The sequence below is a fragment of the Panthera uncia genome, chromosome B4, assembly GCF_023721935.1.
Source record: "Panthera uncia isolate 11264 chromosome B4, Puncia_PCG_1.0, whole genome shotgun sequence".
In the NCBI taxonomy this organism is placed as follows: Eukaryota; Metazoa; Chordata; class Mammalia; order Carnivora; family Felidae; genus Panthera; species Panthera uncia.
The window spans coordinates 52,841,139-52,867,156 of record NC_064809.1 but is presented as its reverse complement, the minus strand read 5'-3'; the positions used below and the strand labels follow the sequence as shown (position 1 = coordinate 52,867,156).

The following is a 26,018-nucleotide window of genomic DNA, read 5'->3' as shown; positions in this document are numbered from 1 at the left end:
GTTTTATGGATTAAATGTGGCAAATATTGATTCCTAGGTTGTCTTTCTTTTACCTTCTAGAATTTCTTGGGCAACTTTTCTCCATTATCAATGGGTACGTGGTAAGTGCTTCCAGAAAGCAGATTCATTTTAACCTTAGTTTAAGCAAAATCATGTGTAGAGGCAAATATCCTTCACCAAGTATATTGCAAATTGATGACTATTATTTTTGGATTATAGTTTTTGGTTTATCCTCTTCCTTTTTTTTTTCTTTTTTCATCACAGAAATCACAAAACAGATTGGAGTTTAGAAAAAACTAGGGAAGAGGGATAAAGATTATCCCTTAAGGCTGGTGGCTGTCACTCTGTTGTACATTATGTTTCCTGACCTGGGGTGAGGCAGATGGATCTTGGTAGAGAAGTCATACTGATCTATATTTGGATAAGAACTCAGGACTCTGAGATATGATACAACTTACATATGACCCAGATGATCTGGTGTCTTCCCTTCAACAAAACAAAACAACTTTCCAACGGAGCTGGTGGTAGTGTGGAGCAGATACCTAGGGTTATAAGAAGAACCAAGCACACTCTGGTGAGAGAGGACAGAGAGAAAGACAGCTGAGTCCTTACATGAAAGGAGAGAACACATTTAAAGATAAGAAAGATACCAGAGAGATAGTAGGCCTTTCCAAAGCCACCTTGTGTGCAGTATATTACTGAGGGTGAATATTGGGAGGAGGTACATGGAAGAAGGAGCCATAGGCTCTGACCACTCAAAACTGCTAGTCTGAAAGTGGAGCCAGAGTGTAGTGATGGATTGGACACTGCATGAATTTCTAGATTCTCTTCTTACAAGGAAAGCAAGGATGGGGGGGGGGGCAAAATATAGCTATTTAACAAAGCTTCTTGATAAAAATGAGTGTGTATCAGGGCTCATTGTAAACAATGGCCATCCTATGTTACAATTGTAGTTTGGAAAATAAGGTGGACAGGAATATGGATTTCCTTCTAATACTTTCTCCTGAGGACTTTTATTAGGTGTCAACAGGATTCAGGGTTGAGGAAAAGGAAGTAGAAAATCACAAGAAGTAGAGAAGAAATTGATTTTCACTGTTGACATCAATACATCATATCATTTTCTAATCCCTTATTGCACACCCTTCCTGGATTTCCCCTGGTCTCCTTAGGATTCTTGTTTGGAAAATCTCATTCTGATTCTTCCTGGTATCTCATCTAGTTTCTGAAAACCTCTAGAAGCAGAGGCTCAGTATTTTCTAATTTATCAAGATGATCATCTTGTTTTGGTGGGATAGAGAAATGTTAAGAATTTCCCAAACTGTGGGGCACCTGGGTGTCTCAGTCAGTTAAGCATCCAACTCTTGGTTTCGACTCAGGTCCTGATCTCATGGTTTTGTGAGTTTGAGCCCTGCATTGGGCACTGCGCTAGCAGTGTGGAGCCTGCTCATTATTTTCTCTCTCCCGATGTCTCTCTCTGCCCCTCACCTGCTCGTGCTGTCTCTGTCTCTCTCAAAGAAAATAGATAAATAAAAAAAAAAGAATTTTGAAAACTGGATTCTGCCTGAAACTAGCCTATATGAGTGAAAACATGAGTGATTAATGTTGCATTTAATGCAGTTATTCCAAAGGGACTAAGAAAGGGTGTCTTGTTCACAACTACCCCAGAAAGATACTAGAGAATGTAGAGTCTATACAGCCTGTAGAGGAGGTCTGGCTATCTGATTGTGTACCCAAATAATTATTCATTGATACTAGTGTTGTGTCTGCATGTAACAGGGACCCCATGGGTATTGTGGGAATGAAGCAAAGATTATTTGGTCTACATCTAAATAGATTTTAGTCTACATTTGGGTGGAGGAATTTGGTCTACATACAAATGGTGTGGAGTGTCTTAGTCTGCATCAGGATGGGTTTTCACTGACTTGAAATTCATACTTTTCCTGACTGGGATGTCATTTGAGAAGTGTAGTGCTGGGAGTTTTAGGGTAGGTAGGTGAGTTAGAAGAGGTGGCTGAGTTTCCTCTTTATCTAATGAGCAGGCCATTCGAAAGCTTCCATGCCTTCGAGCTCAAATCTTGGTTGCACCTATTAATATTTTACTTGGACTTCAGTTCTCGTGTCAGATCTCTGACATCGCCAAACTGGGCCATAGAGCCTGGGATACTTCCTTGGCCGTGGCCAAGTAACTCTTTGTGTCTCAGATATCAGCTGGGAAAGGAAAGTCAAGCTGAAAGCATCATGAGCCAAAAACTCTGTCCCTGGGCTCCACCTTACCATCTACAACTCCTACCATATTCCTTAACTGGGTGTTGTCTAAGGGCAAAATTCTAGGCCAGTGAGTTACACCACTGGACATTAGTGACAGGACAGCAGGGGGCAAGGAGAGCATACTGGATAGATAAGATACTTATCTGTAGGTTGCCAAGAGAAGCTTCTGGAAGGAAGCTCATGTTGAACAGGGTTTGGAAAGAGTGTGTTGTGGACACAGAGGGACAGCCTGTGTGAGGGCTGATGTTAATGCTAGCATAATGTGCATGCATGATGAAAGAATTGTCCTGTTGAAGCAGGAGCCACAGAAAAGTTTAATTGGAGTAAGTGATAGAAGAACAGTGAAAAGAAAGACGTAGAAGTATGATCTTAGAAGTTTGGACTTAATAGAGAATAGAAAACTATACATCTGGAGAGAGAGAGAGAATGTGTCGTGTGTGTGTGTGTGTGTGTGTGTGTGTCTTTTTAAGACATGAGGAAAGTGTCATTTTCCATAAAGAGGGTAGAGAGCACTCATACTTCAGTAATCTGGGTGCAATGCAGTGGTCAGTAAGAAGGTGATTTGGGGTTTTATTCTGCTTCAAGGGCAATATTTTATGATGGCTGCTGGGTGAATGTGAGCGAGAGCTGAGAGAATCTCGTTATTCAAGTTACCAATATGGACAAGGAGGGTGGACCAGGGAGTATGGCAGGAGGTACACTATTTGCAAACCATAAAAACCTACTAGATCGAGGTCTAGTGTGGACAAGGTGCTAAGTGCACCTTGTGACTTCATGTCAACTGAATTGAATTGAGGGCTAAGTTTGTGATCCCCAAATATCTGAAACCAATGAGTTCAGCTGGAATTTCTCACTTCCATTTTTTTATGGAATTTCCCTGAATAAAAAAGTCAGGATCCTTAGATGCTTTGTCAATCCTCTCGTTTCTAAACATATTTGGGGTTTTCTTCCTTCTTAAACTAAAATAGAAAGGCAATCCTTTATCTTCTGTGTTGATCTTCCTATACTAATAGAATGTTCAGAATGTCTACTACTCCTTATTTCAAGTCCATATTCATTTATAAGTTTAAAAAAATAATGAGGAGATCCAAAAATAGACAGAGGTGTGTAGTAATGCCTGATATGCAGTGGTCTTTGTTCTTATTTCCATGGATGATTAATAAATACTAACAATATTCTAGGTGCCATGAACTCTGAGCTGCTCACAGACATGGGTAACAATGGGGAACACTCATGCCCATATATAATATATACATAATACTAGGGCAGTCTCTAGTTTTCAGCCACAATCAAGCCGGAATGATCACTCTGACATAGCTGAAGTCCTTTTATCAGCATCTGTCTTCCATTTTAGCTCTGGAAAGGATTAATCACATTTTGGATTGACTAGTGAGCTGACATTTTTATGGTACTGGTTCTTCTGGGTTTTGCCATTCTCTGGTGAACATTCTCAATCTGCTTGTGATTGGAAGCCAAGTCTGGGGAGCAAATGGCCAAGTGAACTAGGAAGCTTAAAAAGATGTTTTGTTAAACCATCGTGCTTAAACTGGCACCATCTGCCTTCCTACCCTCATCTGTTCCAGTCAGGGCTGTCGTCATTTGTGGCAGATGTTCTGTGGCGGTGTGTACCAGCAGCATTTGGAAACCTAGAGAGAGACTGAGGTTTGGGAAGCCCAAACTGGAGATTTTTATGTTGTCAGGGAAATTGCAACCATCTTCCTGCCTTTAGGCTACCATTTTAGAAAATGTCTGCTCCCCATCCCCATCTTCCTTTACACAATGAGAATCAGGGTTTCATTTTCTTCTTTAGCAGACCCTACCTGCACCGAAGATAGTTCTTTTTCTCAAGAATTAGGTAGTGACTGGGGTGCCTGGGTGGTTCAGTGGGTTAAGCATCTGAGTCTTGTTTTGGCCCTAATCATGATCTCATGGTTTGTGAGTTCAAGTCCTGCATTGGACTCTGTACCAACCTTGAGTAGCCTTCTTGGGATTGTCTCGCTCTCTCCTTCTCTCTCTTTCTCTCAAAATAAATTAATAAACTTAAAAAAATAAAAAAAGAATGAGGTAGTGACTAGAAAATATTTGGAATGGAATGATGAAAGGAGTCTCAGAAGGCGACTTTTGTATTTGGCATCTAGAAATCTACTATCTTATATTTCTACTAAAAGCCAAGCAAAAGGAGATGGGCTAATGTTGTGAGCAGAAATTATAATTAGCTGTAAAATCATATCTGGGAACTATTGAAATAGCTATGGTGATGCTTTGGAATCTTTCTTGGCAGCTAAAAAGATAGTCTGGAGACATTTTGGCCCTATATTAGGTTTGGATTTTAGCAAGACCTGGCCACATACCACTTTCAGATTTAATGATCTCAGTACCTCCATTTCTGGCCCATCAGTATATATTCGGGAGGAAAGGGAAGACATTAGCAGAAGGTGACCTTGGCATAAATAAAACAACCAGCTCAAATACTGCTTGGATAGCTATGCTGTACAGTCTTCACTCTTTGTGGAGGTAGGGTGCTGCAGTAGAAAGAACATGGTTTCTGAAGTAACAAAAACCCAATTTTAAATTCCAGCTTTTCTTTGTACTGACTAAATGAGCTTGGGACAGTTGTCTAACCTCTCAGTCGGTAAAGTGGAATAATAATACTTTTTTATTGGACTGTTATGGGGGTTAACTGAAATAACATGTACATTACTTTTAGCTTAACAAATCTTGTTCTCCTTCACCACACTCTTTATGTATCCCTAGGTCTTGCATATACCTCGTACCCCTATTTGCCAGATACAATTTTTTCTCTGCCTTCAGCTTCTGCACATGTTCCCAAATGCCTCTATGGTTGAATTCCATGGCCTTGGTTTACTAGTGATCCCACAAAATGATAATAAGAGTATGGAATTTTTATAACTGTATTAACATGAGCCAAGGTTGTGTTTCTTTTCAGGTATTTTTGCTTGTTGACAATTTTGGTGTAAATCAAAGATAAATTAATTTTACCTGCACCCACTCTTCTAATCTAAAGTTCCTGATCTGGTACTAGGTCATTCTCAGTGGGGTTTTGTTCCAGCCAAAAGTGATGGCAATCTTGTTTATAAAGGGCATTCAAGGAAGGAGAATTCATAACATTTACTAGTGGAACACTCTACTTTTCCTCCTACATTTTTTAGTTGGAAAAATATACAACCTACAGCAAACTGCAAGGATAGTACAATTAACACTCTTTTAGCTTTCACCAAGATTGAGCAATTGTTAATATTTTCCCACATTTGCTTGCTCTGTCCAATGTATGTGTGTGTGTATGAAATATGATCCATATTCAACATTTACTAATTGTCCAATTTTTTATACTAAAATGTTTCTCCCTGATCTAAATGCAGTTCAGTGATCTACACTGCATTTCATTGTCATGTCTCTTTATTCTCCTTTAATCTGCAACAGTTCCTCAGACTGTCATTCCTGACATTGACAGTTTTAAACAGCACAGGTCATTTGTTTTCTAGAAAGTCAACTTCCTGTAGAAAGTTGTTTTGTAGACTGATCTTTTATATATATTTTTTTATTTATTGACAGAGAGAGAGAGAGAGAGAGAGAGAGAGAGGATGAGTGGGGGAGGGGCAGAGAGAGGGGGGAGATAGAATCCCAAGCAGGCTCCCCACTATAAGCAGCAGAGCCTGACGTAGAGCTCAATGTCACAAACCATGAGGTAATGACCTGAGTCAAAATCAAAAGTGGGATATTTAACTAACTGAGTCACCCAGATGCTCCTATAGACTGGTCACTTTTATCATTAGATTCAGATTACACATTTTGGGCAGGAATATGATATAAGAACATTGTGAAAGACAATGAGTGCCACGTAAGAAGGGAACATGTCTTTTTCCTCACCATTGTTTTTTGTAGCACCAAGCACTAGGACTGGCTTTTAGAAGGTGTTTGGGGCAGTGTCTGGGTCGCTCAGTTAGGTAAGCATCAACTCTTGGTTTTGACTCAGGTCATGAACTCATGGTTTGTGAGTTTGAGCCCTGCCTCAGGCTCTGTGCTAACAGCATGGAGACTGCTTGGGATTCTCTCTGCCCTCCTCCACTCGCTCTCATGAGCTTGCTCTTGTGTTCTCTCTCTCTCTCTCAAAACTCTTAAAAAATAGAAGGTGCTTAATATTTATTGAATGAATGAATATTTAAGACTTTCACGTCACTTTGCTACTTGAGGAGAGGAGGAAGAGCAGCCTTCTCCTATATCCTAGTTCCATTTTAATTATACATGTTTGAAGGCTTAAAGGTAACCCAGGAAACAAAAGGACAGTATAGTATAATTCCACTTATATGAGGTACCTAGCCTAGTCAAGTTTATAGAGACAAAAAGTAGAATGGTGGTGTGCAGGGTCTGCTCAGAGGGGAGAATGGGGAGTTACTGTTAAATGGGTGCAGAGTTTGACCTGAGGAAGTTGAACAAGTTCTAGACCTGATGGTGATGATGGTTGCACAACAGTGTGAAGGTGAAGCTGTCTTGGATCCCCATTTTATAATCACAACACCCCTTCTGAGTACATCCTAACCTTTTCTTGCTTCCCTTTTCTCTATAGCACTGATTGAAAATCCAACACAATCTATATTCATATTGCTTATTTGTTTATTGTTTGCTTCCTACTGCAAGATATATGCAACATGAATGCAGGGATATTTGTGTTTTCCTTCGCTTTATGTGCATAGCTCAATAAATGGGATCAGTATATTTGTTGAATGAATAAAAGAAGGACTATGATTGAACACAAACTTCTAGAGAAGGCACAAACAGAAAGAGAAAATGGGAAGATTCCATTTTGCATTTGGATTTGTTAACTAATTTTTTCTACCTTTGGATATGAGACTCAGACCCAGTGTCATAGTAGTTTTGTCCTGTTTACCTTTTCATATGTATTCTGACCTGTTTCCACTGTGGAAGTGTTGATGTACTCATGCACCACACTCACTATTAATTAAAGCTCCCACTCCAAACTCAGAGCTTCTACACTTGTATTCCTGACTGCCCCCTACTTCATTCCAGGTCTGCTGAGTTAGAAGTTTGGAAACTCTGGGGAAGCTCAACTATCCAAGAAACTTTATACTTGTTGGGGTGCCACTGGCTTGATTGGCTCCAGAGTTTTCATTGTCTTGATATTGAAGAAGGCCGAGAGAATATATACTTTGGGAACAGGAAGGAGCTGTGCTTGGATACAGAGGGATTGATATAATCCCTGGAGATGCTTCATTTAAATTCCATTTCTCTGAAACTCTGAGAACTTGAAAATAATTATTTAACAGCCTCATTAGGTTTCCTCCAAGGCAGGGTTAGGAGACCAGAATGGTTAGGAGGCCAGTGACTACAGAAAAATGAGTGGGAAGAGAAAGAAACAGAGGCTGAGAGGTAGCTGGGTCAGTGATAAATACTGTGGTATTTGTAGGCCATTGTAAATGCAGACTTTGGCTCAAATCCTGAATAAAAAGGAAACCAGTGGAATGTTTTGAGCAAATGATCTGACATTCTTAATAGATATATGTATATCCTTGACAAATATACTCATTTTGGCAGGTTTTAAAATGAATATAAGTGGCATTGTGCTATACACTTCATCATTCTTTTACTTTTCCCACTTAACATTGTTTCTTAGCTCTACCCATGTTTCTTCCTGTAAATCTACTTTATTATTCTGAGTGCTGTGCAGTATTTAATTGTGCATATATGACACATTTTACTTCTATATCCCTCTAGTAACAGACTCTGGCATAGCTTCCAACTTCCTGCTGCCACAAATAGTCCTGTGATGAATATGCTCATAAGGACCTCCTTATTAATTCAGGAGTTTCCTTGGAGTATTCACCTTGTAGAGGGATTGTGGGGTGAGAGGGTGTGTGCATTCTTAATTCCACTAAGACTGTGCTTCAGAATGGTGACCCCAGTTACACTCCCACCAGGAGTGTGTGATAGTTTGTATCTTCTTATCCAATTCTCACATTGGTTCAGTAAGAGAAGTCAAGTAAATTTCCTTGTAGATGCGGAAACTGAGGCTTAGAGAGATTAAGCAAATTACCCTAGTTTACGTAGTCAAGCAGAACCAGGGCTCAAATTCAAAATTTCTGACATAATGTTTATTGCTCACACCACTGTAGTACCCATCACTACCTCTTCCAGAAATAAGATGAGACATCTGCAGGTAAAGATACTATTGTCATTGTTGTTGTTGTAGTTGTGATTGTTGTTGTTGTTGTTGTTGTTGTTGTATTTGAGCCTTGAATTTTCAATGTGTGGTCTAACTCAGTAACCCTAGGCCCCACAAGTATTTAGCACCAAGGAATAAGGCTAGAGAAATAATCACGGGTCAGATGATGAAGGGAAGGAAGGACTAGGAAGGAAGGGCAGTGGGGCATCAGTGAAGGGTCTGAAGCCTGGCGTTGGTGGGGGCGGGGGTGGGTACATCAATTACATTCATAGAGCAGAAAATATTCCATGAATTAAGAAGTTATTCTCCTTATCTATCTTGCATGCTCGTTAGTAAATCATAACATTGGAACTGGTGGGTGGCAAATAAGGAATCTAGATGGATTTGTAAACAGGTCTGAACTGTAACCCAAGGGTTCTTTTTGATCATCTACAGAGAAGACTTTTCAATTTTAACTTGACCTTTCTCTCTTTAGAAGCCTCTGACATTTCTTTAAATTCTTTCAAAACTAAAGCCCGAATATGGAGGAGAGCGTGGGCTATGTGACTTTTTTCCCTCTGTTCTCCAGAGCCTTTTTCGGGACATTGTTGTCAATTGTTCATCCAAAGCTTTGTTTTCCTTGTGGAGCTGATCATTTGAACAGCAGCAAGGGAGTAGGGGAAAAGAAGAACCACATGCAGCGTTCATTCATTAAGAATGTATATTTGTTATATTCAGACCATGGTATGAATGAGTTAAAAATAACTCTTTGTGAAAAATTAGTATGGAGTTCCAAGTGAGTATTTTAATACAAGCTCATAAAGCAGGGCAGCTTGCTGCTCTCCCGGTCTCCAGGCTGCTGGAAGCTGACATCACAGATGGTGCAGGGTGTTTATTGAGCACAGGGTAGCCAGTGAGGAGACTGTCTGCAGAAGTGAGCTCATCTTCTCTCCTAGAAGTCAGACAGGAGGAGACAGAAGGAATTGTTTTGATTGTGAGCTACTTCTTTCCTCTCTACACATCACACTTTCACAATTGTAGACATACAACCGTAGTGAACTTTTTCCTGGTTGCTATGGGTAAAGTTCATTTAAGGTCAGAATGCATGCACACACACACACACACAAAGGCTGTTTTGGCTCTTCTCCCTTCTTAGTAATGGACCTTTGGTTGAATGCTGCACCTATTTCTCCAGTGTTTTCTTATCAGACAGCCTGTTCTTTTTCTTCTTGCAGGTAGTTATGAAGGCCTTGCCTCTTTCTCCCTCTTCCTCCCTTTTTGCAGTGTCCTGTGGGCCTAGGTGTATAAAGGGAAGGGTTGGACTGTACTTTCTTTGCCATCAGTACAACTAAACAGTTGATGCAGAATGAGGAGAAAGGGAACCAAAGTGACATCCAAACTTGCTACTGATTTCAGGGCTAAGAGTTTAAAGACCAGGAGACCAAATTTGTATTTTAAATTCAGTTGATATTTTAAAAAATGGTTCTGTAATTGCAACAAGGTCCACTAGTCTATAATTAATGTGTCATAACTCAAACTCAAGCACCATGCAAACATCCCACGTGTGGATTATTGCACATTATATGCATTCCTTCTTGTGTCTTACAGCTTAATTAGTACATGAAGCTACATCAGTTAGGGGAACCCAAATGGGAAGATATCATGTGGTGTGTAAAAAGGGAGAATGTTGGGAGGTATTCAACCCTTTTTTCTGGGAGGAGAAAGCAGGGTTGATTTTTCTATGATGTCTTTTGTGTCAGTTTCTGTGATATTTGTGCTGCAACAAGTGACATGGGATTTCTGAGCTTTGGTCGGTTGGTTGAACACCTTTGTTCAGTAAATATTTATTGTTTTTCTAGGCTTTAAGGAGGGATAGCACATAGAAGAAAAAATATGAAGCAGTAGCTGTGAAGCCTGAGCAATGGAACCTGGCAGCCCCAACCCAACTCAGTTTAACTCAGCCTCATCAAACCTGATCCCAGACTCATGGCACCTGAACTTGCTGCAGCTCTCTGATCCCAGAATCCTCTTCAATTCCAGCTAGAATGTTGTGTCTGGCACTTCGCAGATTTGGTCAAAAGCTGGTACGCAGACATATGCTGAAGGAATACGCGGCCGATATGGGCCCTGACAGAAGACTGACCACCCTAGATTTAGTGGCCCTGGGTGTGAGCTGCACAGTGGGTGTAGGTATATATATACTGGCTGGTGAGGTGGCTAGAGATAAAGCAGGACCATCCATTGTGATCTGCTTGTTGGTGGCCGGCCTATCTTCTGTGTTGTCTGGGCTGTGCTATGCAGAGTTTGGTGTCCAGGTTTCCTATTCTGGCTCTTCATATCTCTACAGCTACGTCACTCTAGGTGAACTCTGGGCTTTCATCACTGGCTGGAACCTCATCATCTTCTTTGTTGCTCATACAGCCACTGTGGCCCGGGCTTGGACCTTAGCTTTCGACAATCTGCTTGGGAACCAGATATCTCAGACCCTGCATGAGAGCATCTCACCAAATGTTTCCCAGGTCCTTGGAGAAATTCTAGGATTCATTGTTGTGGGCCTTGTGTTGTTGCTCATGGAATTGTTGATTCTGAGGAGTAGTTGGATTTTCCTGGTTTCCAAAGTGGTCATATTGGTGAAACTTTTGACCCTCAGTTTTGTCATCATTGCTGGCTTCATTAAGGGGGACCTGCACAACTGGAAGCTCACAGAAGAGGACTACGTAAAGGCTGGACTCAATGACACCTCAAGCTTAGGCCCTCTGGGCTATGGAGGATTTGTGCCTTTTGGCTTCAAGGGGATTCTCCGTGGAGCAGCTACCTGTTTCTACTCATTTATAGGTTTCACTATTATTGTTACCAGAGTCGAAGAAGCCCGAAATCCCCAGTATTCTGTCCCCATGGGCATTGTTATTTCACTGTTCATCTGCTTTTTGATGTATTTTGGTGTCTCTTCAGCACTTACACTTATGGTGCCTTACTACCAGCTCCAACCTGGGAGCACCTTGCCTGAGGCATTTCTCCATGTTGGCTGGGCCCATGCCTGCTATGTTGTAACTTTTGGATTCCTCTGTAGTCTTTCCATCAGCATCTTTGGCTTTATGTTCCCCATACGTAATCTGATATACATGATGACACAGGATGGGCTCCTGTTCCCTGTCCTTGCCAGGATCCAAACTGGCACAGACACCCCCATCGTGGCCACTGTGATCTTGAGCATTATTGCAGCCATCATGGCCTTCTTCTTTAGACTCACTGATCTTGTGGACCTCATGTCAGTTGGGGCCCTGCTAGCTTACTCTTTGCTGGCTACTTGTGTTCTCATCATCAGGTATCAGCCTCAGAGGAGGACTGGAGGAAATGAAGCAGAGGTGCAGGAGGAGAATGGACCTGCAGCAGAGAAGCTGACTCTACAGGGACTACTTTTTCCAGGCGGCTCCACCCCCACTCCACTCTCTGGCCAGGTTGTCTATGTTTGCTCCTCACTGCTTGTTCTGCTGCTCACTCTTCTTTGCCTGGTGCTGGCCCAGTGGCCAGTTCTGCTTTCTGGAGACCCAGTGTGGATTTCAGTGGTTGTGGTGCTCCTGGTGCTCATCATTGGGATTACTGGGGTCATCTGGAGACAGCCACAGAACTCCAGTCCCCTTCCCTTTAAGGTCCCTGCTCTGCCTCTCCTCCCACTACTGACCATCTTTGTGAATGTTTGCCTTATGATTCAGATGACAGCTGACACCTGGGCCCTGTTTGGTGTCTGGATGCTGATTGGGTTTGCTATCTACTTCAGCTATGGGATCCAGCACAGCCTGGTCAATTAATCCCACTTCAATTAAGGTCAGAAGTGTACACCTTGAACTCATTAGTGCCAGTACAGATTTGGCTTGGCATCATCACACGTGAGTGCAGTCAGGTCCCCCTGCATAATATGGAGAGTACTCTTGAGCACATGGAAAGCTGGGTCTCCATGAAATGGTGGTAGGGGAAAGAGCTCTGTGTGTATTGTGTAGTGAAGAATGTGTCTTCTCCTCCTATTTTTTTCTTTTTTTTTACTTGTGTACTTTTCAATTGTGTCTGTATTGCATACTGACTTTAAACAAGTTATTTTTAAAAGAAACTAGAAAAAATGTTTTTGTTTTCTTTGGGTAAATATCCAATAGCAGAAATACTGGATCATATGGTAGTTCTATATTTAATTTTCTGAGGAATTTCCATACTGATTTCCATAATGACAGCAACAATTTACATTCCCACCAACAGTACATGAGAGTTCCTTTTTCTCCATATCCACACTAACACGTTATTTCTTGTTTATTTTTATTTTAGCCATTCTGACAGGTGTAAAGTGATATCTCATTGTAGTTCTAATTTATACTCCCTGATGATTTGTGATCCTGAGCATTTTCATGTGTCTGTTTGTCATCTAGTATCTCTTCTTTGGAAAATATTTATTTAGGTTCTCTGTCTACTTTTTAATGGATTATTTGGCCTTTTGGTTTTGAGTTGTGTAAGTTCTTTATATATTTTAGATATTAACCCCTTATTAGATATATCATGTGTCCTGTGGCTAATTTGGTTTTGGATAAAAGAAGAAACCCAAGAAAAAAAGTGAAAGGGACTGAGCTGGGAATGCTCAGTGCTGTCTCTTTAACTCACTAAAGTCACAGTGAAGGGGGTGGAGAAAGACAAGGAATAGTCCTTTGCTTAGTGGTGCTCAAACTTCGGTGGGTGTCACCTCACCTGGAGGGCTTGTGGAAACACAGATTGCTGTGCCCAGCCTCCAGCTTTTGGAATTCAGTAGGTCTAGGTGGGACCCAGAACTTGTACTTCTAAGGAGTTCCCAGGTGTTGTTGATACTGCTGGCCAGGGACCACGCACAGAAAACCAAAGCTCCAGCTGAAGCCCCTCCACATATAAAGATGAAGTGAGAGAAACCAAGGTACCCTTTGAACACTTACCTTCATTTAATGAAATAATCAGATTAAAATACCATCACTAATCCTTTCACAATGGAGAAATCATAGTGAATAATTGCATAATGTTTATGTTATCAAATCACCACCACAATGTACATGTTAAAAACCTAACAATTTTATATATCAGTTATAAATCAATAAAGCTGAAATTAAAAAAAAAAAAGAAATACCACAGGTATCTGTGTATCTTTGTTTTCTGTATATTGTTCCTGATTTTAGATGACAGGTAAGGAGTGTTTCTTGTTCACACCCCCAGAGCATCCAGCTGGGACCAGGCACATAAGCAGCATTAATAAATTCATGTTAAATTGAATCGAGTCTTACACATTTCCTTGGTACAGAAAATTCTCCTTCCTTTCAGGCTAGCACTGTGATACTCCTTTAACTATCTTCAGAAAGACTTCCTTAACAAAGTATTTCTCTCCATGCTGAACTTTAAAACAGTATCTAGATCTGTACCCAGCATCTAGAACTGTACCCAGGCATGTCTAGTTTTGCCTTTGTGTGACTATGTCTGAGTTCTCATGACTGTCCTGTCTGTTCCATCAGAGTAGAATCTTGCTCAGGGCAAGGAGTAGGTTTTTCCCTTCCTGTAGACCCAATAGTGAAGAACAAGATTGTTGATTCAAAGAGGAACAGAGAAAATACAGCCCTGGGGCAGGAGAATGCTTGACATAACTCTGCCTGTTCCTGCTCCATTCATTCCCATGGAATGTGGGGAGGGGATGTAAAACTATTAGAAGTCTCAGCCAGTTCTACCTGACTCCAAGGACTCCCTGAAGATGAGACTGGCTCTGCCATGGGCACAAAAGGAATCTTTCTTGAAGCAGTTTTACAGTTGGCATAGAAGGGCCAGTGGCTTTCTATTGTATTTATGTATGGGGCCTGCTCTGGGCAGGAGGGATAGAAAGCTACTTTCTTACTTGTAGAATTTCTCATCTTCCCAACAGGGAGTAGATGACTGCCTGCTAGAGGCAGGATTACCCATATACTTACTAAATGCTTTAGATCTTTTTTTTGAGAGACTGGTGCAAAAATCTCATGAGAGAATCTAAGATGCTTTGGGGAGAGAGATTGTACACCCCAAACTGGGGAGAAGAACAAACTGAAATATGAGGCATTAGTGATTAGGTAGTGAGGCATCATTACTTTGGAAGGGAAAGTACAAGTAGAAACTGAAAAAGATGTATTGGTCAAGAGGATGCACATGAAGGAATTTGGGAAAGAGGGATAAGTAAGTTATAAAAGAAATGGGACAGTATTCTGAGCTACACGGACCTTTAAGACATGAAAGAATAAGACTCTTGTGAGGGATGTGTGTTTCCACACTTGAGGGGAATTTATGAGCCAGGTTTACATTGTGTATTGTGTCATGGAGTGAGATTAATCAGGAAGGGATCAGGCATGATTCTCATTGCCATCTGGAGGACAAAAGACAGACGGATGTGGACAGATAAACTCTTTGTGGAAGATAGTTGTAGCAACTGCTACAGTCATGTAGATGCTGGTCTTCAAAATATGGTCCATGGACGAATAATGTGTGTGTCACCTGGGAGCTTGTTATAAATGTAGAATCTCAGGCCCAACCCAGACCTACTGAATCAGAATCTGCATTTTTAACAGGCTCCCAGATGATGTCTATGCTCTTTCAGGTTTGAGAAGCACTGGCCTTAGATGATTGATGACAGATGTCTGGTCTCAGATGAGCACTATGGAAGGTCTGAAAACTTTGGAATTGGGAGCACAAGAGGAGGGACCTAGACTGAGAAAATTGAATTTGGGGAAGAGGGAAAAGTGTGGGCCTTGGCTGCCCTCCTGTCCCCAGGCCTTCCACACTAATCATTGTGCCAGGGTTTGGCACTCTGCCCACTTTGAGAAAATGCCTGCTGTGCCTATGCTGGAGTCTGCCTGGCCCTCAGGGCTCCTCTGGGGCAAGAACTGGTGGGTCAGGACCACTGCCAATTCTGTTTCCCCTACTTCATATCATGGCCTGAAAAGGACTGGGGAGATCATAGTAGTCATGATCGGCCTCAGGGTTGTACTGTCCCTTCATCAAATGAGTGATAACTTAATGACTATAATTGAGGAGGCCATGGAGGTTGGAGGATTGAAATAGGAGTTCTTAACTATCCTGGTAATTAGGGTACTTTCTTCTATTAAAACTTTAACAGAGTACCAATGAATGACTCCAGGAGGGGTTATGTTCTGGTAGGGACCAAGTTAAAGATTTTAAGGGATCTTTTGATGATTTTTAACCAGTTAATAACAAACTATATGAGAGGTATAATTACAGAGACCCAGACCAATAGGCAATGCAACAATGTTCCCAGGTGTGCATTTCAGAATAGTCTTAAGCTTTTGAGAGTTTGTGTACCTCATTCCCAATCAGAATCAGTGATAAAGAGAGGCCAATATTTTAAGGAAAACAGATTGACATTGGATATAAGGAAGAATTTCTGAGATTACAGGGTGACAAGGGAAGATGGGAGGGAGTAGGCTCTCTGTCCATGCACATGGCTGTCTCACTTGGGTTTGGGATGTCTCAGATGATCTCCTTCCCAGAAATAGGGAAGTGTACAAAATGAATTCTCAAAATCTTTTTTATCCCAAGAATTCTCTGGTCAACTTCTTTTTAAAATTTTGTTTATGTTTTATTTATTTTTGAGATCAAGAGAGACAGAGCATGAGCAGGGCAGGAGCAGAGAGAGAGGGGAAGACACAGAATCTGAAATAGTCTCCAGGCTCTGAGGTGTCAGCACAGAGCCTGACGTGGGGCTCAAACACACAGACTGTGAGATCATGACCTGAGCCGAAGTTGGACGCTCAACCGACTGAGCCACTCAGGTGTCCCTCCAGTCAACTTCTTAAATGAAAGACTGGTGTAACTGTGTAGTTTATGTAAGGTGGTATAGCACGGGAATAATAAAAGAAGAAAAAAAAGCAATCTTATTAGAGCATTGAAATCTGCTAAAAATTGTAAAACAGAGCTTGGATTTCGGATAATAAGTTACATGTTATGGCTCAAATAAAAGTATTAGGTTTTCATATGCTCCTCTCCATGTGTTTATCTTGTCTCATTGATGAGATTTAAAAACCTCACAGGGACAAGAAAATCTCTTTTATGTATTACTTCTTTTTTAAAAAAATTTTTTCAACGTTTTTTTATTTATTTTTGGGACAGAGAGAGACAGAGCATGAACGGGGGAGGGGCAGAGAGAGAGGGAGACACAGGATCGGAAACAGGCTCCAGGCTCCGAGCCATCAGCCCAGAGCCTGACGCGGGGCTCGAACTCACGGACCGCGAGATCGTGACCTGGCTGAAGTCGGACGCTTAACCGACTGCGCCACCCAGGCGCCCCTATGTATTACTTCTTTACATATCCAATATCCACAACGTGATGATGAAAATATGGCTATCATTTCCTGACTACTATGCCCTATACTTTGTTCCAAACATTTTACATAATCACCTACTTAATACAAAAGTTAAATGAGTTGAGTACCATTATGCTCATTTTTTTAAAGTTTAAAGTAAAGCTGAGAGAAATGCAAAGTGCAATGAAGCAACTTCTGGAAAGTGAGTAGTGTAGCTAGGATTTGCACCAAGTTGGAGGAAACCTCATACCAATAGTCCCTGAGCTATACTCTGCACTGAGTAGCAGCTCAAAAAGAGATATGTGATCACTGAAACTTGATGGCATAGAGATAATTGAAAGACAGTGGATAGTTCCAAACAGTGAATGATGAAAAAACAATTTCTATTTGCTTTGTGGCCTGTAGTTAGAGAGACACTTCATGTCACATGCAAGCTTATAGTCGCACATTCTCTCATTCACCTTTACTGTGCCCCATCCTGTAATCAGGAGTTGGAAAAAGGGAGAGGCTGGGTGTATTATACTCATAAAGCACCACATTGAAAGTCGTGTGTGCTGCTTATATGGACATATGATATTGAATTTGAGTGGAAATATTCACCAAGGATATTCACATATTTTTTAGAATATTTGGGTATGATATGTGCATGTGTATGTTCGTGCACGCAAGCACGTGTGTGTGTTTGTGCGCACACAAATGCTGAAGGACTTCATCCAGCTATAAGGAACTAGCTGCCTTCTTTCCCTGGCCCTGCTTTGTGTGTTTGCACCTAACCCGATATTTACTTTTCATCCCCTTTCAAGAGAACCTCAATGAGTTTTCATTCTGGGAAGTTTATGGCAAAGATGGTGGGCTGCTTTGGAGCCCCTATAAATCTACAATCAGTAGTGGTTTGAAAGAAGAAAAAAGAAAAAGAGAAACAGCCTCCACAATGCAATCCCCTCCTGTCTTTTACTTTCTAGCCTAATACACAGCTGCCCTTGTATGTACACCACTCATGTAACCAGCTCTTGTCTCCTAGAACCCCTCATGGAAAGTACTAAGAGAAGACATTTTATTTACTTCTTTGGTACCAAGTGGGACTTTCCATTTGAGCCATCCCAGAAAGAGCAGAATTAAAATTATACTAATTAAGGATTCTAGAGTTGAGATTGTGAGAAACTGGTTATTTGTGGAACTAACTTCATAGAAAGCAATGAGCTTTGACAAAAGCAAGGTTGATAAGAGAAGTTGAGTGTCTCTGTTTAGTTCTTTAGAAAACCTGCAGCAAAGCTCCTGGAAGCAGAAGGCAGGATGATCTGCACGTGGTGTGAAGGCAGAGGCAGCACAGGAACCCGCTCTCCCAAGTGGGTGGGAAAGATGCTGGTCCTTGTCTCACGGAGTCAAAGAATGCATCTCATGGTCGAAAAAGAGTGAGTAAAGCTATAGAGTTTATTGAGGGAAAGTATAAAGTTCTCAAGAGTGAGAGGGGTCCTGACTGGGTAGCCGCCAAGGATTTCTGTCTCTGACTTTTTATTGGGACATTATCAGAAAGTTTGTGAGACTCCACACATGGCACCTAGCCCAGGCAGGTCTGGAATACTTTTATCCTTTTTGTTTTTTGTTTTTGTTTGTTTTTTTTCCAAATCCCATGGCTTCTTCAGCTTCCCACTTGCAGCTGCAGCCTGCCTCCCTGAGGATCCCTTATCTCTCCCTGCCTAATGTTAACCCTTTCCCCACTCATTCCTCCCTCTGGAATAGGGCCCCTGACTGCTGTCAGGGAACAGGGACGATGACCACTCTGGCTTCTTCAAACTGACAAGGGACTGTGTAGGGGTACGGTAGTCAGAGTCTACCCAAGGGTTGGTCGAGTGGTCCACAGGATGGTTCCACAGGAAGGTTGGCAGGCATAAGGTGGCACAAACATTGGCAGACACAAAGATAAAGACACGAAGATTATATTGACCAATAAGATGCCATCTTTAAGATACTGTCCTCAGTTTCCAAACCAGTTAAACAATCCAGGAGAGACTCTGACTTTGTCCAGTTGTGCCCAAATGTCATCTATCAGTTGTGAGACTTTATGGGAATTACTGGTTATACTGAAACAACACATGTGAGGGAATCTCTCACAACACAGGTGATGGAAGATCAGTAAGTAATCAATGGAGCTCAATTATCCAAGAGTCCTTCCCTAAATTCACTTAATTTTTTGATTTAAAGAATTTAATGCTTGTGAGGTGTCATTTAGAGTTCTGCTGAGTAAGCAGACAGTTTGCTTTATTTCTAGGTGTTAAACTTTTCTTTTAAATTTTTTTTTCAACGTTTTTTATTTATTTTTGGGGCAGAGAGAGACAGAGCGTGAACGGGGGAGGGGCAGAGAGAGAGGGAGACACAGAATCGGAAACAGGCTCCAGGCTCCGAGCCATCAGCCCAAAGCCTGACGCGGGGCTCGAACTCACGGACCGCGAGATCGTGACCTGGCTGAAGTCGGACGCTTAACCGACTGCGCCACCCAGGCGCCCCCTAGGTGTTAAACTTTTCCAAGGGCCAGGAGTCATACCAGAGAAAGAGCCAACGCAGTTGGTTACCATTATTACTTTGCAAATTTTTAGGTAAACCAAACCTGGGTATTATTTTATAAAACAGAGCTTTCATTACTTTTTGTGCCTTTTTTGTTTTGCAGGTGAAGGCCTGTACCCAATTAGTAAAAATATCAACTCATACCAACAGATGTTGGAACCCCTTTGACCTTTGCATATGAGTGAAATCAAAATGTCAGTCTTCCTTTGGATAGGTTCCAATTCCTTGATTACCTTGGAGAGCAAGTCTGTGGTTGAGAGGATTGTTTCTAATACAAACTTCACAGGCTGATACTTCTTGTTGAACTGTCCTTAACAAAATTTTCCCAGTAAACATCCTTTGGGCCATTTGATAAATTTTATCCCTCCCTAAATGAAAGGCTGAATGTAGTGCTTAATGATCATCCAGCTCTGTGAGCTAGGTAACAATAATTGCCCTGTTCTGTTTGTAACTATCCTGAGGGCTGAATACAGTGTCCATGTGTCAGACCCCAGTTCATTTCCTTAGGAGAGTAGGTGGGATTGAGTCCTCTAATTGATATAGTGGGCGAGATATTTTCCTGAGCCCTGGTATCCACAGCCTACAATATACCGTAATTCTAAAACTCCACACAATTGTTCATCTGTCCTCAGGCTAGTAATGCTATAGTCTCTAATTCAGTTATAATGCCCCTTCCTAGCAAGGGAGTGTGGCTCTCTGGCATTATCAAGAAAGAGTGAGAAAAAGTTAGGTTTCCCCATATACATCCCAGAGGCTGAGAGAAAAATTTAGTCATAAGTTTTCTGGAGATGTTTCTAATTGTTATGCTGCATTTGGATAGTTGGCCTGGAGTGGAAAGGAGGACAGAAAAGGTGTCTCCATTATTAAGAAGTAAATCAACTGGTTTTTCTTCTACATCCAGAGTTACCCAAGGCTCTGGGTTTCCAATGGACAGTTGGTTTAGGGGAACCACCATGAAGAGCCCCAGGCTCCATCATCCCCTTTCAGGGACACTGGTTATCTGAGCCCTCAAAGATAGAGGGCCCCAAGGGCAAACTTAAAGTGACTGTATACACATAGGGGCATTGCTTGTGGGGCTTTGACTTCCATTGTCTCTTCTGAGGACATTTTTCTTTCCAATACCCTGAATGGCTACATAAATGGAATTTTGTGTCAGGACCTCGGGGAGTCTCATCTGACATAGTACGTAAGGCTGTGACTAAGGCCTCTGATTTATTCTTAAGTTGTAATATTCCAGAGTCCTTCCAGGCAAATGCCAATTTTTGTATCTTCCTCTGAATATTTAGAGCTGATTGAGTGACAAATTTGTCCTTTAAAATTGTCTCAGTCTCAGGGGTGTCAGGGGAGATAGACACCCTTTGTCCTTAATGAGAACCTCCTTCAACCTCTCCAGGAAGGCCATTGGGCTCTCATTCTCTGTTTGTAAAATACTGGCTAATTCGGCATAATTTAAGGTTTAACCTTAGACCTCCTTAATTTCTCCAAAACATGAGCTTGGAAGTGGTGACAATACCATTCCTCAATGGGATGGTCATAATCCCAATTAGGATCTTGGGATGGAACTACCTAGGCCCCAATAGGAAACTGGAAATTCCCTATAGGACCTCCAGTCCCATGATAATTAATGAGTTGCTCATCCCCCTATCTTCCAGCTGCTGCCAGAACCCCTTGCTTCTCTATCTCATTAAGAGTCTGTTTTAACAAAAACATTATATCTTTCCAGGTGAACACAAAAGCATATGTAATATTTTGAAAAGTCTCTATATACTTATTGGGATCATCATAAAATTTGCCTAGATCTCCTTTTATCTGTCTTAAATTGTGTAATGAAAAAGGTACTGGTAATCTTATCATAGTGGTACCTCTTTGTGTCCCTCCTTCGGGCATTCCATCTTCTTGTAGGGGAAACATGCCTGTTACATTATGGGAAGGGCCTGGATAAGGTGGGCAGCAGGGAGCAGATGTGCACATTTTTAAGTCTGGATATATAGACCGAGGACCCAAGGGGAAGGAGGTGGAGGTGAAAGACGACCCTCCTTCTTCTCTAGGTCTGCTTTGGTACAGGCAAAGGGCCCTTAATTGTTTCCCCTCCTGACTGCTGGACTTTGGAGAGTTGCCATTAAGTCAGGATTGACCTTACATTGCTCATACCTACCTTGATTTTTTCTTAAGGTCCAAAAACACTGAACGTAGGGGACTTTTCCCCATTTCCCCCTCATGTTTGCAAAACAAGTCCAATTGTAGGATAGTATTATGATTGATACTTCCCTCTAGCAGGCAGTTTGTACTGGGGCCAAGCCTCAGTGCAAAAGAAAAAGAGTTGCTGTTTCTTCAGGGTTTGTGGATCAAAATCTTCCCAGTTTTTCAGAATGTACTCCAAAGGAGTATTGGCCTTGGTTGGGGACTTGCCCTTCTATGGGAAAAAGGAGGAAAAGGTGTCTTATATCTTAACTCTTATAGCTGGCCAGGAGAAACCTCATCTCCTGGCCCCACATTTTGGCTGGCTATGTTACTGTCAGCCAAAAGCCCTGTCAGTCTTGTGAGGTGCTGGGAGTAGTCACTCTTACCCAGGCTTGATCCTACCTTCAAGAGCTGACCAGTCTTTTCAATTTCTCCTACCTCTCTGTTTCCCACCTGCAGGACTTTGAGGGTATTCACTGTGACCAAGCAAGACTCCCCCAGTTGTAGAAGGATGCACTAATTTTATTTTGCCCCAACAGTAATTCTCTTCACAAATATATTTCAAAAGGCTGGCAAAAACCATGTTTTGCAAGGAAAAATCTGCCACTGAGGGGTGCAAAAAGGGCCAAAATTGAAGTTTATTCTTCTGCCTTTTTCAGCAATACCCACATAAATATGTTCCAGCCCATGTGGATATCCATTTTAGAATATCTAGTTTGTTACAAATAGGCATACCCTGGGCTAAGTGTAGCAAAATGTCTCCCATGTATCCCAGTAAAAGCCCTTCTTCATATGCTATCCACTCCTCATATGGCACAGGCACCCATTCTTTTGCTAAGCAAAAACACCACAATGTGGAGCATTCGGAGGTCTGCAGCAAGGACATTGCCGTGGTCTCCCAGTCTTAAGATCCAAGGAGGGGCAATTTCAACCAAGGCTTGAGCAAAACAACTCAAAAGGGTTTGCTGTCCTGCCCCTTTGGTTAAAATCATAGTTCTTTCCATCTTTTAGGACAGACAAAAGAGAAAAAAAAAACCTTTGTTTACCTCTTTTTTTTTTTTATCGAAAACAGACCAACGATCCAAGAAAACTTTGTCTTCTTAAGAGTAAAGCAGAATTTTAATCTTATAGCAGTGTCTTTTAAATCCATTTATTTTAACCTTAGTTCTGATCACACATAAAATTCCTTTACAAAGATTTCCCTTCACAAATCATCTATAACTTTTCTTTACTTTCATATTTTGACCTAAGCCCCTTTTCTACATACAACCAGTCTAATTTAGGACAAAATTACTTTTTTTTAACCTTTGACAAAAATGTATTCCCATTCCTTATATCTTTCTTACATATCTCCTACTTTTCCACATACAGAATTACTTTCCTAATTTCCATCAGTCTTAATTACAATTAGCAGAATTTTAACTTAGACCCTTAGCCTCCAGTGAAAACTAAGTAGTAACCAATTGTGAACTGTTACATCATATATTTTTTATATGGCAAACTTATAAATCAATTAAGCATAAAGCACGTCTTTCAACAGATTTAAGTATCCTTAGTTTTTCTGCCATAAACCAAAACCACAAACCTGCGTTTAGTAAGCAATGCTTCAGCATTCCATTTGATTTAGAAAAGGCCTAAATGTCCAGTAAATTCAATACAGTTTATCATCCAAGCAAAATGTTAAAGTTTCAGGTTACCAAAGACCCTGAAAGCTATGTTAACAATTACTCATGAAAACTTTGAGACAGACAAAATTACCATTATTTTGAGTCACTTTTTGTTGACAAATTGTAACAGAGATATTCATGAGCTTATTTGACCTTCATAAACCTAGGTAGAAAAAGTTTTATATATGTAATGCTGATAACTCTAAAGACATGTCTATCTTAATTAAACCAACAAATGTTAATTAGTCTAAATACAGAATACGTTCCACCTGTGTCCAACTAAAAGTCAATCAACTTGCTCACCATTGTTAATTTTTACCTAGGGCACCAGTGAAGAAATCTAAAGTGGGAGGTGTAAACTAAGGTCGTGTTCTTTGCTCCTTGACAGTGAGGGGAGGAGGAGGAGCCCATGGTGCTGGAGGCATCCAGATAGTATAGGAGTCAGTTATGGAGGCTGCACCCATGGTGGTGCAGAAACAGGAGAAGGGAAGGGAAGCCAGTAGAGGTGAGGTACCATCAAGAAGCGGGGGCAGATAAAAGGCCCAATGGCAGAGAAAGAGTTCTCCTGGTATTAAAGCTTGTCAGCTAGGACAGATGAGCCAACAAGTGGAATTAGGCCATGTCAGGCCAGAGAAGACAGGGAAGTTCCCTGAAGCAAAAGGAGTTTCCGTGTCTGCTTGGGAATATTCCTTAAAGTCCCTGGCCTGAGGCAGACTAACCAGAGACAGTTGGCTCTAATCATCATAATCATTAACCCAGGGAATGAATGAGGGAGAAGCCCACACATACAACTAGATTAACCAGAGTGTACTAGGAGAAACAGTGAGAGTATTAGAGTCCCCTTCATTAGGGATGGCCTGTGTTTTCTTCAGCAACCTAGATTAGGTTTTGGAACATTTCTGTGTGTTGATCAGGGTTGTCTGCAACTTTGCCCAGGTCCTTTTTATTTGCTTAGAATATTGCAGGGAAAATGGAACATGGACCTTCGTGGGGCCAAATTCACATTTCAGTCAATGGATACATTGAATGTGCCTTCCTTTCAGGGAAAAGATTTCTTCTCCTTTAGAAATCCTGGATAAGGAGGACATGAGGGTTTAACAGGTGGCCTTCCTGAGGAGAGGCCTCAGGAGGCAAGACTGTAAGTACTCGCTCTTCTGTATCTCTTGAAGAGGCTGGGAGGTTGGCATCTATAAGTCTTACATAAGTCTGTCTGGTCCTGTAACGCAAAGACCTGTACATAGGGAACTTCTGACCATTTACCCTCTCTTCTACAATATAGATCTAACTGTAAGATAGTACTGTACTGAATACTTCCCTCAAGAGGCCAGGATTCTCGGGGCACCTGGGTGGCTCAGTCGGTTAAGGGTCCGACTTCAGCTCAGGTCATGATTTCACCGTCCGTGAGTTTGAGCCCCACGTCGGGCTCTGTGCTGACAGTTCAGATCCTGGAGCTTGTTTCTGATTCTGTGTCTCCCTCTCTCTCTGACCCTCCCACGTTCACGCTCTGTCTCTCTGTGTCTTAAAAATAAATAAACGTTAAAAAAAATTTAAAGAGGCCAGGATTCTCCATCCTCCAGAAGATACTGAGGCCAAGCCTGGGAGAAAAAAAAAAAAAAAAACTTCATGCACTTCTTTTTGATCATTTGTATATCAAATCATTTCCAATTTCTCAGAACATGTTCCAGAGGAGTACCCACAGAGAATGGTTTGTTTCCCATCTTGTGATGCAGGTAGGAGTCAAGAACCTCAAGAACCTCTGTACCTGTTATATTAAAGAAGTGACTATGAAGGCATCCCAACATATTAGCTCTCCCCTTTAGAATCAAGACATCCCTTGATCTGCCTTCCCCAGGGTGAGAGAATGGCCTGACACCTTGGGTTGAAGAAGGATTGGGCCAGTGGAAGTAGCCATTGTGACCCACTGCTTCAGCCCATACACAACCCTTCTTCTCTCCTCTGGATCCTTCTAAATCTCTTAAATCTTTTTTTAATTTTTCTTTTAATGTTTGGGAGGAGCAGACTGCAAGCAGGGGATAAGCAGAGAGACAGGGAAAGACAGAATCAGAATCAGTCTCCAGGCTCTGAGCTGTCACCACCAAGCCCGACATGGGGCTCGAACCCACAAACTGTGAGATCATGAGCTGAGTTGAAGTCAGAGGCTTAACCAACTAAGCCACTCAGGTGCCCCTAAATCTCTTAAATCTTAAGGAGTTTGGTAAGGTTAGTGAATCAAGGTTTGTTATTTATAAAGATTATGGGTGCAAGCAAACCTGGGGTGACTATGAAGGAGGCTTCCCTGGGCCATGGCCCCCAGGGCTGGTCTCCATTCTTTTACATCTCAGGTGTCCAGTGGAAACCATAGGGCAGGTGCAGAGCACTTGCATTGCCAGTCCTTATGTGCGTCCCCCAGATGAACCTTTCATGTAACCATGGAGGCCCCTGATGACCTCATTCTTTGGAGCTCCCTTGATTGAGCCCTCATTTCTTGGTAGTACTAATTTGCTCATACCCCCAACCCATGGAATCTAGCCCATAACTCAATTATTTCTTCACCTCACCCCCAAGCATCTTTCCTTCTTGGATGCCTGATGTCCCATCAGCCAACAGGTCCCAATTATTAAGGTTCCCACTGCTATTGTGCACAAAGGCACTGGTGGTAGATCTGTGCTCCTGTTTTTAATGTCCAAAACCCAGGGGATACAGAGGGATGAATCTGCTGATATTTGAAGCCTAGAATCCTGGCCACATTTAAGCCTGAGTTGTGTCTGACTGAAAAACATATCTCACCAAACAAGTCCCTAATTGCTGGAGCATATTGATCAT

At 41.6% G+C, this 26,018-nt stretch overlaps 2 protein-coding genes across 7 annotated transcripts in view; both read left to right on the top strand.

Moving 5' to 3' along the window:
* LOC125920134 (cationic amino acid transporter 3-like) overlaps positions 1-26,018 on the top strand; it is a 243,503-nt gene that overhangs the window by 181,130 nt on the left and 36,355 nt on the right.
* The window catches only part of LOC125920141 (cationic amino acid transporter 3-like), a 73,017-nt gene continuing 57,283 nt past the window's right edge, over positions 10,285-26,018 (top strand). For 2 of the 6 annotated variants that reach the window (XR_007456967.1, XR_007456969.1), the window contains exons 1-2: positions 10,285-11,904; positions 18,042-18,197. Coding sequence is in view for 2 of the 6 variants with exons in the window: in XM_049627143.1 (XP_049483100.1) it covers positions 10,492-12,255 (1,764 nt within the window). In the remaining 4 variants the exon portion in view is untranslated. Of the gene's footprint in view, positions 12,517-18,041; positions 18,277-19,450; positions 19,537-24,238; positions 24,329-26,018 lie in introns of those variants that run through there. The other 4 variants (XR_007456968.1, XR_007456966.1, XM_049627144.1 and 1 more) reach the window with 4 other exon arrangements.